At 41.9% G+C, this 13,901-nt stretch overlaps 1 protein-coding gene across 1 annotated transcript in view; it reads left to right on the forward strand.

The window, feature by feature from the left end:
- The window catches only part of LOC126249132 (GTPase-activating Rap/Ran-GAP domain-like protein 3), a 334,020-nt gene that overhangs the window by 176,315 nt on the left and 143,804 nt on the right, over positions 1-13,901 (forward strand). Inside the window, exon 12 of the mRNA XM_049950784.1 lies at positions 5,268-5,379. Coding sequence (XP_049806741.1) covers positions 5,268-5,379 — 112 coding nt within the window. The remainder of the gene's footprint in view (positions 1-5,267; positions 5,380-13,901) is intronic.

A 13,901-nucleotide genomic window follows, 5' to 3' on the forward strand; every position in this document is an offset into this window, starting at 1 on the left:
ATCGGTTCGCCGACGAGTTCAGCAATTGAATTATCACCAAGTTCACTGCATAAAATTCTTATAAAAGATCTGAAAATGCATCCGTACAAGATTCAACGTACACAAGAGATGAATACTGCAGATCGTGGAAAGAGACCTCGTTTTGCTCATTGGGTCTTGGCTCGACAAGCGGAGAACGAGAACTACATAAAAAGAATAATTTTCTCAGATGAGGCGCACTTCCACCTCAGTACGTACGTCAATACGCAGAACTGAAGAACTTCGGGTTATGAAAAACCGAGAGTGGCTGTGGAAGATGAGACGCATCCGCATCACTTGGATACGTCGCTCAGTTGTCATCTGCTCCATGACGAAAATAAAGATGAAACAACCATGCTCACCACACAAAAGCTATCAAGCTACTAATAGGAAGGATCGCAGATAACAAACATGAAAAAACCACTGCTGCCAACCGTCATATAACAAAATGGCGCAAAATGCAAACTCGTTCTTACTTCCCGGACACCAGTTACTATAATTGCTTCTGGGTAGGAGGAGTGATCGGCCCATACTTTTTTCGAAAATGATGAGGGAGCTGCCGTTACTGTGAACGGCGACCGTTAACGAAACGGATTGGTTTTTCCCTCTTATTGATGAAAATGACAATTTTTTGTTTCAACAACATGGTGCGACATGTCACACCTCCCGTGAAACGATTGTTCTGCTGAATGAAAAGTTTCCTCAAGAAATTATCTTTTAGCTGAGCAGCCAGGAATGGTCTGTCAGATAATGCGATCTTACGTCTTGTGACTTTTTTTGTGGGGATTTGTGAAATCAAAAGTGTACGTGAGGAAACCCCAAGCAGTACACCAACTGAAGGGTGTAATTAAAAGGGTTATTAACGGCATCGCACCAGATGTTTGTGAAAGCATCATTGAGAACTTCAGTGGGCTTGTGTTGAGAGATAAGAAGCAATTATAGCAACGGGTGTCCGGGAAGTAAGAACGAATTTGCATTTTGCGTTATTTTGTTATATGACGGTTGGCTGCCGTGGTTTTTTCACGGATGTTATCTGCAACAGTTGGTCGCCTCCTGTTCGTTACGGCCCACAAGAAGCCACTGCTGAGGATTCGCTTGCAAATGATTAGGAAGGAAAATTATGTTTCAATTTCACGTCCATGACGAAGACCGAGATCATTAGGAATGGAGAATGGGTGAAGTGGTGCTCATTGCCGAGCGGCCTTGGGTGGGCATATGGAGAATATAATTTTTCATACATAATTAGGAGAAGTTACTTAATATGCCTGGAAAAAAACATTACATTTTCAGTAAATTTTGTATGTTCTATAGCACTTTAATATTCCTCCCCACTTCCCGGACGCCCTCTATTTCATTTATTAATTAGTCGGTCACTGGCACTGGCCAGATTAGAGCCTCCAGGCCTGTCCTACATCGGAGCACACACTTCATATTTTACAACGTAAACGTAAATTGTTTCATGTAATAGTGCAACGAACCATACTTCAGTGGTGGCCGCATACGTGTTAACCCTGCTGTAGCGACTCAGACTGGCAATCATTGTTAAGCGGAGTATCGGAGATGCTTCAAGGGCGTAGGTTAAGGATACTATTGCAATTATCATGCGATCTCGACTCTTGCTTCTTGAGAACACGAACAGCTACAGTTATCTCAGGTAGCTTTCAGAGTCGGACATAATACACCTCCTTCAGTTAAAACTGTACACATCACATTTCAGCAACAGAATGCCGATCCACATCTAGGTGGAGTGGAGTGGTGCAAGCTTTATTCGTAAAACGACGAGTACCTCTGTTTCCCTGACCTCCACGCTTGTCTGATGTGTGGCGCATCAGATATATCAGGGGTACAGTTGGCTGCCTCCTGTTCGTTACGGCCCACAAGAAGGCACTGCTGAGGATTCGCTTACAAATGATTAGGAAGGAAAATTAGGGTTCAATTTCACGTCCATGACGAAGACCGAGATCATTAGGAATGGAGAACAAGTTCGAAATGGACAATAATGGGAAAGGAAATTGGCCGTGTCCAATGTAACTATAACAGATGTGGGATAAACATCGTGAACTATTGTCCGGATGACCGTGCGGAGATTTGAGCTTCACCTCTCCGGAATGTGAGTCCACCGTCTCAACAGCTTTAAGGGAAACTCCTAGAAACATACACTCACCCACTTTGATGCCACGCCATGTCATTTAGAAACTCTGATGGTAGCACGTTGGGGCTTCACATCATGCTGACTCTTGAAAATCAGAGATAATTTACCCCTTTGTAATATTTAATATTTGTGTATTTTCTCGTGCCTTTTCTGTGATTTAAAGATGAATTCAGAATCATATATACTTTTCAATGTTGCATTTTTCACAAATGATGATGTATTACAACTATAGTGACTGAACAAGAATTATGACAGTAAATGATTATTTATTTATTTACGCGTCTAGTTCCGTAGGACCAAATTGAGGAGCTAATCTCCAAGGTCATGGAACGTGATGAAAAGGAGAAAGAGAAGAATGATAGGAGGAGCTTTCAGAGGTCCTCACAAATACGTAAAAAATTATGAGAGACTGCATAGGGACTCTTTCAGATGTAAAAACTAAACTGCCATTATTTCTACTCTCAGAACAGTGTTACAGGTATTTTATTTCAGTTTTAATTACGCAACAGGTTATGATTTCATCTCGCACCTACTATACAGTGAGTCGACCGCAGTTTCTATACATGTCCTCCGGATAGGGACTTGGCGACATCGATCAATGTCAAGCGCTGAGATGACTACATCGCTAAATAGAGAGTGTTTTGGCTCTGCCGCGCGGACTGCAGCCTAGCCATTGTTTGCTAGTTGTTTACTCGGAACTCGAGTTTGTATAGCGAGTCACCTTGAGCCGCGGGCTTTCCATTCTGCTGCAGAAGTTAGAGCCGAAACTACTGTTGTGCCCTGAAACAACCGCTTTATCACCGCACAGATTCCATCCTCGTACCCGTGTTCAGCTTTTTGTCAAGCCCGGGAAAGAGACCACAAAACACGAGTTCTAGCATTCCTCTTAACACTTTTAGCGTTACTACACCGGAAGGAGTCACTGGAATTCTGTGTACGGGCGCTATGACTGAGGAAATAAGAATACTAATCTACGGACTGCGTTGCTTGTATGGTACCAGGAAGTTATAATTAAAATGTAGCTACTTACAGATGTGGTCTGTGATTGTCGTATTACAGCGAAACTTGTCAGATATTCTAATGCGTTAATGCGGAACCGATTTACCCTAGAAAAAAATTGTTCTAATGTTGGCCATCAGCTGCAAATCTGGCGCTGTGAATGAGAGAAAGACGTATAGAAATGTTTCCATATGTAATGGATTAGAAAAGGGTCATGAGCAGAAAGGGTCAGACAAGTGGAATCGGCATAATTTTGATTTTATTATTAACCGCCGCTTACACGATTTGTTCAATGTGAGAACCGGAGACGTCGACGAGATGTTTGATCCGTAAAACGACGTGATCAACAGTTGCTCGCAGCAGTTCCGGTGGAATCTGAGTTGCGTGTCCCTGTGCACTGGCCTTCAGATCAGATAGAGACCAAACGTGTCCCTCATAAACTGGTTCTTTTAGATTTCCCTACAGCCAAAAGTCACATGGATTGAGATCAAGTGATCTAGCAGGCCATGTATCTGGAAAACATCTGAAGATAACACTTTCGGAAAGGTTGTATTAAGCAAATCTTTCACTGGGCGAGCAACATGAGGTGTTGTCCCATCTCGCATGAAAACAGTGGTTTCTACAATGTTGCGCGCTCCCACAGCAGTAATCACATGCTGTACAAGGATCTTTCGATAACGTGCAGATGTCACGGAACACATCGTGTACTGCACCACGAAGTGGACTACGCCTGTCAGTATAGACTAACCGTTTTGTGTCCACGTATCCAACACCCGACCTGCTGGCCAGGGAAAATAAGCATTAATGATTTGCTCTTGCAAGATGCGAATTGTAATGCTTATAATTATTAGTCTGTAAATGACGTAAGTACTGATGTAATCTTGTTCAGTGCACAGTCCTCGGTCACCAATAAAAATATCTGCGCTTACACCTGTTACACCGTGAAGTAACGAAGATAAGGGTTCAGCGTCACATCGAGGATGAGGTCATTAGAGTCGGAAAACAAGTCTGAATTAAGGAAGGAAAGGAAATCATCTGCGTCGATTTCGAATGAACCATACCGGAATTTCCCGTAAAAGATTTAGGGGAAACCACAGGAGACCTAATTCTGCATAGCCCAATGTATATGAACCACCATCCTTCCGCCATATCATTCGGCAAATAACATACGGCACACATCTTTGCTTATGCCACGTAAACAAGCGCTGTATATGGTGGCTTTCCATACTAATTTTTCTCTGAATGTATTATTAAATAAAAAATTTATTTACTAATATTTTTTATATTTTGAAGTTGTAAACGTTTCCCGTCTTTCTCCTATACTGGAAGAGTGTTCTTTGATCTGTTTATACTCGACGTGAAGTAAAGTGGACAAAGATTTACTGTACGTAACACCCCATAGTTTCGCTTGTCAGTCAGAATTTTATTACTTAACTTAATTTACTGGTGCCTCATAAAAGATATTATTTCATCAATTCTGCCAACATTACCATCATACATTCGGCATTTTCATTCCTCATTATGTTGTAATTATACACATTTTCATGACCCATTTGTTTCCTCTCTCCGATAGTTGGTGTGTACATGGCTGTTCAATTGAAACTGGTAACCAAGTATAAAATAACGAAAGTGATTGAGCATCCGGAGAAATGAGCTTCTGACATGATTTTATGTTGGTTTTTTAACCCTGGATTACTTAACCTTCGTAAAATTTGCGATTGCTGTTGGTACCAATTCGCGGTTCCCGTCGATTTAGTATTGTCAGTATAGGGTGTAAAATAGGAAATTATGTACTTATTTTGTATGTGACGTACCACTGAAAACTTTACAATTGTAATTATCTGGTGCATACCTGTAAATTGCGACTTTGAATAAAATACCGTGCTGTAAAATTTACGACAGTTTAGTAACAATGTAACGTTTTTCCCCCTTAGGTGTTCTGGTGTTAGCAGTGAAACTGGGGAAACTTTTAAAATCAGTTTTGGTTAAGTAGTCACTGTATTTCCACTGATGCTACGTCTACAATTATATACCTATAAATATATTTATATATCTTATGTGACTTTTACTTATAAGGCTTTTCCTTTTCTGTGCACAGGTCGAAAGGAAGAGACACATTGGAAATGATATAGTTAACATCGTTTTTCTGGACGGAGGAAGCGGACATATGTGTCATTTCAACCCATCTTACATCAAATCACAATTTACTCGTATCCTTTTAAAATCACTGTTTGTTAACATTTTCTGCACAAAAATATGATTTGTACCTTGATCAAGATTTCTGTGATTTCTATGATTTCTTCAAAGGTGGCGGAACTGAAGTATTTATTCTGGGTGCACAGTATCTGTGACTAACAAGAGAGGTACCCGAACTCGAACGGCTAAAAGCGAATAAAAATTATTTGAATATAGGTTAGTGAAGAAACAGTAGTGCGTAACAGACAATCATTACGACCAGCAGTGGAGTTTCAGCGAAGCGATTAAAAGACAGCCGAATGGAAAAGTTGATGACAAATATCTGTATAATGCGATCTCACTGTGGCATTTGATATGGGGCTTCTGTAGTGCAGATACACTGAAAACGATGTGGTGCGTCCACTTGTCCTCTGTTTTAATCACTTCATTGAATCATTACATTAAGGGCTGAACGTACAACAACACAGGATACTCTAGTTTGGGTAATTGACGTCGTAAGTACTGCACACATATTGTTTCAACCAAATTTTTAGCATTATGTATAAATGCAAGGTCTCCCGGCCATATGAATTAATAAAATCTTCTTGAGCTTCCAGCCGCGCCAGGTGGTTAAAATCCCACGAGCTTTCGGCCGAACTCTCCTCGGCCATTGTCAAGTGGTAATTGACTGTCGCGTAGCAGCGGCCTCGCCGTTACATGGCCGCGCTCTGGCTATGACGTCACTTTAACCACCGGAAGCGGTTGAAAACCAGAGAATATTTTATTAGTTTGACTTTTTGTCAAATAATATCTCATTTATGACGTTTGTGAATCCGATGATCATAGCTCTGTGCTACAAGGCTGTTTGTTCTGCTGCTTGTGCTTCTGTAATACTGTACTCATATTAGTTGCCCTTCAGTCATCTTTTGTACATAAATGCAGAGCTTTACAGATAAATAACATTGATGGGTTAGTAGACCAAACCTATCTCTCTATTTTCAAATCATTTTCATTCAGATTTAGTCGTTCTAACTGGGATACTTCCGTTTTAAGTAACAAGAAACCAACGATTATCATGTGATTAAGCAAAATCTTTATCACTAAAGACGAGATTACCACTGCGAAAAATAATTTCGTTTACCTGATACGAACGACAAAGACAATGCTTGACATGCACGCAGGGATATGCGTCAGTCACCGTAACAACTTTGTTTCGTGGCGTTTATTGTTTACTCATTCATCCCATATGGGTGGATTTTCATTTAGGAATGTTAGATGTAAATGTTTCAGTAAGCTGAAATGGCAATAGCGAAAATAATGTAATTCGTTTCTCTATTATTGCCATCTCCTACTTTCGAGCTGTGCTTATCTTTCCCAGTAGACATATTGCGGACAGTATACAAACTAGTAATTAAAACGTAATAGAATATCATGTTACAGTGCTGTATTTGCGAATTCCATCTACGGCACGTATAAACACTCGTCTAACACCTAGTGAAGGAACTGTTGCACCTCCCAGAGAAATAACCATTCGACATGATTTTATACTCGTTGTCAACAGTTATATATAATGGCAAATTTGGGCAATATGGTGAAATCACAGAATATAATTTCACCAGCGATTAAAAGCATGTAATGGCACCAAACATTAAATTAGGAATAAAAAGCTTTTAGGTAGACTCCTTTGCAGGACAATGCTTACTAATCTCTGCCGTAGAGGAGAAAATTATTGTAGTGGTAGTCATTTAGGACCCTAGTAGTGGAAAAGATATCAATAACTAGCATTTGGTCAACTAAGGCAGAAGAGGTGGAAGTGCTTCGTTATCAATCACTTTATTTTGCTGCATTGAATCCAAAACTCCTCGCAGTGCGTCACGGCGTGAGACCATCCGACGCTGTTGACACTGACCCGTCCGCTGGATAGAAACACGGACACTTTTGGGTTACTGAAGCGGTGTACGGCAAGCTCCTTCAGTTTCATTTATGGCGGAGAATCTGGAGGAAGAACTTACCATTTCATTCGGAACTTACTGTGAGTAACCTTCTATTAAATTCATGATTTCTATATATGCAGCAAGTTAAACACTCTCTAGTCCCTCAATGAAAATGTTTTCTGCATATTGCCGGACACGTATGTCCGAGAACACAGCGATTCTTCACTTGTAGCTCATTTCAAGTGATTAATAAATTCGTGATAATATCGTGGGTCGCAAATAATTTAGTCTGCACATAGACAGTGCGAGTGACCGATATCCATGTGCGTACAACACGAATTTCGCACGTTCCTGCAGTGTACAATAACACTGTCAGAACTGCGATTTTCCTGCATTCAGCCATTGAGGCAAACCCTCTCATATGACAATGGGCACTCATCGATCCCTAATTAGAGGCTGCCAGTTCGTTTTCGCTTACTGGTGAATTGCCGCTTCAGTGTATACTGCCAAAGAGACAGACTTGTATACTTGAGTGTGTCCGCTGTTGTAGAAGTTCTCGATATTTTAACAGACTGGGACCAGACTCCAATCCTTTGCTTCTGCGGGCTCTTCAGGCTCAATTTCGTTTTAATTTTTCCGTTGCAGAGTGCAAGATAAGTTCTGGGGACAAGCCCCAGGATATAGCAATGGCATTTCTCAGCCTTATCAATTATCCCAGGAGTACTAATCCAGCAAGATATGCCGAGCTTGTAAGAAGTTTTGAAGATAGGGCAGAAGCATTGCGCCTTCAGTCGGACCCGGCTGTGTCACTTGATTGCCCATGGAATGTAGGGGACCAGGTTGTAATTCCGGTCTGGCACACTTTACTGAAGTAGCTCTTTTGTGAATTAATAATCAGCCATTAACGTCTTAATTTATTTTCCTGCCACAACCTGCTGTGATGTGAGAGATAAACTGTTGGGTTGGCAGAAGAGCCAACACCGTGTTACTAGAGGAGGCCGAAATGCACGCGTTTTAGCTCACTCAGGCTGACGTGAGGAGGGAAAAACTATACAGACGTGAGGTCTGGAACATGACAAGGAATTAGAATTCAGAAAGCGGACATAATTAGTTTGATACTTAACTTTAATCCATTAATGATGAACGTCGCTCTTGACGGTACATGATTCACAATATTATCTGTTCAGATTATAGTAACTGAATATGGCGCCTTGCTGTGCTAAACTATCGTCTCTGCAAATGAGAGCGTATGTAGACAGTGAACCATAGCTAGGAAAGTCGGCTGTACAACAGGGGAAAGTGCTAGGGAGTCTCTCCAGACTAGACCTGCCATGTGGCGGCGCTCGGTCTGCAATTACTGACAGTGGCGACACGCGGGTCCGACGTATACTAACGGACCGCGGCCGATTTAAAAGCTACCACCTAGCAAGTGTGGTGTCTCGCGGTGACACCACATAAACCTCTACAGTGTTATCGCTGCCACATCACACACAGCTGCTCAAGTTGCGGGGCTGAGTACGGCATTGCTATTCTTTTTCATTGCCATTAGTTAATGTGTAGAATCTTCCACCTCTTAATTCAACATCCGTCGCGTCGCAATTAGAGATAACAAGTTAAATTTGCATAAAGAAACTTAACAGCAAATAAAGTTAACCCCTGGACATTAAACTGCCAGATGTGGAATGTTGACGCCATTTTTCAGAATTTGAAACTGTACTAAACCAGAAGGCAGTTATTAGAGTCGAGGGGCATGAAAGGGAAGCAGTGGTTGGGAAGGGATTGAGACAGGGTTGTAGCCTCTCCCCGATGTTATTCAATCTGTATATTGAGCAAGCAGTAAAGGAAACAAAAGAAAAATTCGGAGTATGTATTAAAATCCATGGAGAAGAAATAAAAACTTTAAGGTTCGCCGATGACATTGTAATTCTGTCAGAAACAGCAAAGGACTTGGAAGAGCAGTTGAACGGAATGGACAGTGTCTTGAAAGGAGGATATAAGATCAACATCAATAAAAGCAAAACGAGGATAATGGAATGTAGTCGAATTAAGTCGAGTGATGCTGAGGGAATTAGATTAGGAAATGAAACACTTAAAGTAGTAAAGGAGTTTTGCTATTTGGGGAGCAAAATAACTGATGACGGTCGAAGTAGAGAGGATATAAGATGTAGACTGGCAATGGTAAGGAAAGAGTTTCTGAAGAAGAGAAATTTATCAACATCGAGTACAGATTTAAGTGTCAGGAAGTCGTTTCTGAAAGTATTTGTATGGAGTGTAGCCATGTATGGAAGTGAAACATGGACGATAAATACAGTAGTTTGGACAAGAAGAGAATAGAAGCTTTCGAAATGTGGTGCTACAGAAGAATGCTGAAGATTAGATGGGTAGATCGCATAACTAATGAGGAGGTATTGAATAGAATTGGGGAGAAGAGGATTTTGTGGCACAACTTGACTAGAAGAAGGGACCGCTTAGTAGGACATGTTCTGAGGCATCAAGGGATCACAAATTTAGCATTGGAGTGCAGCGTGGAGGGTAAAAATCGTAGAGGGAGACCAAGAGATGAATACACAAAGCAGATTCAGAAGGATGTAGGTTGCAGTAAGTACTGGGAGATGAAGAAGCTTGCACAGGATAGGGTAGCATGGAGAGCTGCATCAAACCAGTCTCAGGACTGAAGACCACAACAACAACAACAACAACTAAACCGTTACTGACAGCCACGTCATACTTGTGAGAGTTATTCTATTTTGAGTATATAAAATACGCAGATTAAATCACATAGTTCATTAGAAGCCATAACTGATAGCATCGAAACCCATAATTATGGATGTTTACTAATTATTGCTTTTATTTCAATCCCTTGTTAATTTCTTTTCTGGTAATAGTGACTCTAATCAGGAGGGAATTAAAATTATAAAAAAGAATAAACTTTTTGAATGTGTATAAAATTGTTGAAATGGTGACGGAACGTTGAAGGCATTAGAAATTGCACGAGGCCACTATTGTTTTTTAAACGATTCTGATAGAACTGTGAAGAGAGCAAAACGTGGTGCTGTGCTGAGCGTAATGGGCATACACAAGGGAAGATAGTTTGAGACAGGGAGGAATGAGTTGTCTTATGGTGGTATAGGGTGTGGGATCTCAATAAAGCAGATGGACTGGGATGTGGAGTCGGATGAAATTCCAGTGGGTTCGTGTTACGACGATATTGGAATTGGGGTCAGTTGTAAGTGGATAGAGGTCAGATTACGGTTATGGAGAGAAAAATAAAGGAAGGGGAGGGAGGAGGAGGAACTATGACCTAGGATAGGATAGGATGGGTGGAGTATGTAGGTGTGAGGTTCAGGGTATAGGCATTCTAGCTCAATAGAAACGGAAATAATATGTGAAGGGGGCGGGGGGATCGATAATGTTGTAGATGTATGTATTACAGAACTTATGAAATATGTGCTCAATTTAGGCGAGGAAGTAATCTGACGAAATAGTCAAGAATTCGTGTTGGATATGGTAAGTAGGTTCGACAAGCAAGGTGGGGAGTGTTTGGTGTTTGCAATATACAGCGCCTCCTAGCTAGTAACGAACTGTATCCTTTTCCTCTGTGATCTTAAATGTTGATGTGAATATCTGAACTAAATTCAAAGAGACCCATCCCATAGAACAATGATTCAACGTTAAGCATCTAACTGTATCGTCGCCTGCGTTGTAAGTAAAATGCTGTAAGATTCTGAGGCGCTGGCGTCGTACTGCCAATTGTCCTCACTCGCTCAGACGATGCTAAATCCTTCTTTCTTTGCACGATATCACAAAACTGACAGGCGGATGTGTATAATATGTGGTCAAACACTCGGAACACCTGACTGAACGGGCTTTCTGTGATATCTTACAATTCAGGAGAGAGTGCAGTCACAATTTTTCAACATCAGAGACCGTTTTTAAACGGCGATTCAAAGACGAGTATTGAGTGGCATAATTGTAAAGGTCCAGAATTTGGATTTGTTGTTGGACACTGCACTTGATTTACGTGCACCAAGACCCATTGATAAAGATTTCATTATGGAGTGAGAATGTCAGGGAAGCAAGAAACCGCAATAATCGCTATAACAGACCTCATTCTACAAGGGACTGTAATGATTAACCAGCAGACATCCTTGCCAACCACAGAGGAGTTCCGTAGGTGCTTAGATAGAGAGGGCAGAGAGAGAAGTACCTGTCTAGAAGTAATACAATTCGTTTATCGCGGTCCTGCTGCTGCCTACAAGTCGTGGATCACAAGAAAGCAAAACTCGAGTTGTGGAAACCACGCTGCCATTGGTATGTGGAGCAGTGGATGAAACTGTAATATAGGAGGTAAGTGTCACACCGGACATCTCAGTGAATACCTCAGATTATTGTTATTATTACTATTATTGTCATTTTTACTAAATAGCAACTTCTAGTTCACTATAAAGAATGGAAGCTGTTTGTAGGAAATGTCTTTGTTTACTGTTTCACCGTATGGTAAGGATAAAAAGAAATAAGGATGCATGATTCACTCATTTTTTCATTCATCCGTATGTTTATCCACCATTTCTCGTAGATTTCATCATAAAGGAAAAACGTCAGAGGTGTTTAATGACTCAATGTATACATTAAAGAGAGAAATGGCTGTTGTAAAGTAATTATGATTATTTTATTAACCACTACCTACCATTAAACTGTTATGTTTTACATGTGGATACAAAGGTATTAAGAAACACATTGAAATAAGTAGGAAAGTTGCTACTACAAAAAAAACTGGTCGTTTCCAAATGCAAGCAAATGGATGCGGATTATTTACCATTTAAAGCTTAAAATTTACATGAGTATAATCATAAATGTCAAAAAATAATAATATGAAAATTAAGACTGTAAGAAAAAGTATAAATTATGTGTCCCCTTCGAAGTCAGATCTGGAAGTTGGAGAGGTTGAATAAGAGTCTCTGACCGTTCTGTCCGCCAACCTGTCGTCTTCTAAAGCTGTGTCCCCAACGCAGAAGACAGCTCGTCGATAGTGGAAACTTCTTCGGCGCAGGCTGCTTCACTGTCAATTCGAACCTGTGACTGTGCTTTCTGTGGGATGCCACTTGCCCAGGTTAGTCTCTGTATCTACAGAGGACAAGATCTGTAGTACTGACAATGATGGTAGGCGACACTTCTGATTGATGTATCCTGTTTGGTTATTATCCAAATATTCACGCATTTACACTGTCTTTTAGAGCACTCGACATATCTTTCTTAATTGTAGGGTAACTTTTCCATGCAACTTCCGAAATACGATACACATGTCCGGCTTTCCGGTACACACTAGACAGAGTGAGTATTACATATTCAAAACTAAGCTACGCCCGATATAGAGTACATGTCCGGCTTTGAAGAACACCTGAAACAGAGTGACTATTACATATTCACATCTAAGAAGCGCACGATACAAAGATACATGTCAGACCCTCCAGGACGCCCGAAACAGAGTGAGTAGCGCAGCCGAAGTACTTCATCTCCAAGGCGCGCCAAAGCGACCCGAAGGTGTCCGAAGCACTTCGGTTGCAATTTCGTTACTCTTATGTTTCTCAAAACCAGTGAAATTTAATAAAAAGAAAAAACGATAGACTCGTAGGGTAATCAAGATACACTCCTGGAAATTGAAATAAGAACACCGTGAATTCATTGCCCCAGGAAGGGGAAACTTTATTGACACATTCCTGGGGTCAGATACATCACATGATCACACTGACAGAACCACAGGCACATAGACACAGGCAACAGAGCATGCACAATGTCGGCACTAGTACAGTGTATATCCACCTTTCGCAGCAATGCAGGCTGCTATTCTCCCATGGAGACGATCGTAGAGATGCTGGATGTAGTCCTGTGGAACGGCTTGCCATGCCATTTCCACCTGGCGCCTCAGTTGGACCAGCGTTCGTGCTGGACGTGCAGACCGCGTGAGACGACGCTTCATCCAGTCCCAAACATGCTCAATGGAGGACAGATCCGGAGATCTTGCTGGCCAGGGTAGTTGACTTACACCTTCTAGAGCACGTTGGGTGGCACGGGATACATGCGGACGTGCATTGTCCTGTTGGAACAGCAAGTTCCCTTGCCGGTCTAGGAATGGTAGAACGATGGGTTCGATGACGGTTTGGATGTACCGTGCACTATTCAGTGTCCCCTCGACGATCACCAGTGGTGTACGGCCAGTGTAGGAGATCGCTCCCCACACCATGATGCCGAGTGTTGGCCCTGTGTGCCTCGGTCGTATGCAGTCCTGATTGTGGCGCTCACCTGCACGGCGCCAAACACGCATACGACCATCATTGGCACCAAGGCAGAAGCGACTCTCATCGCTGAAGACGACACGTCTCCATTCGTCTCTCCATTCACGCCTGTCGCGACACCACTGGAGGCGGGCTGCACGATGTTGGGGCGTGAGCGGAAGACGGCCTAACGGTGTGCGGGACCGTAGCCCAGCTTCATGGAGACGGTTGCGAATGGTCCTCGCCGATACCCCAGGAGCAACAGTGTCCCTAATTTGGGAAGTGGCGGTGCGGTCCCCTACGGCATTGCGTAGGATCCTACGGTCTTGGCGTGCATCCGTGCGTCGCTGC

This window comes from Schistocerca nitens, chromosome 3 (genome assembly GCF_023898315.1).
Source record: "Schistocerca nitens isolate TAMUIC-IGC-003100 chromosome 3, iqSchNite1.1, whole genome shotgun sequence".
NCBI lineage: Eukaryota > Metazoa > Arthropoda > Insecta > Orthoptera > Acrididae > Schistocerca > Schistocerca nitens.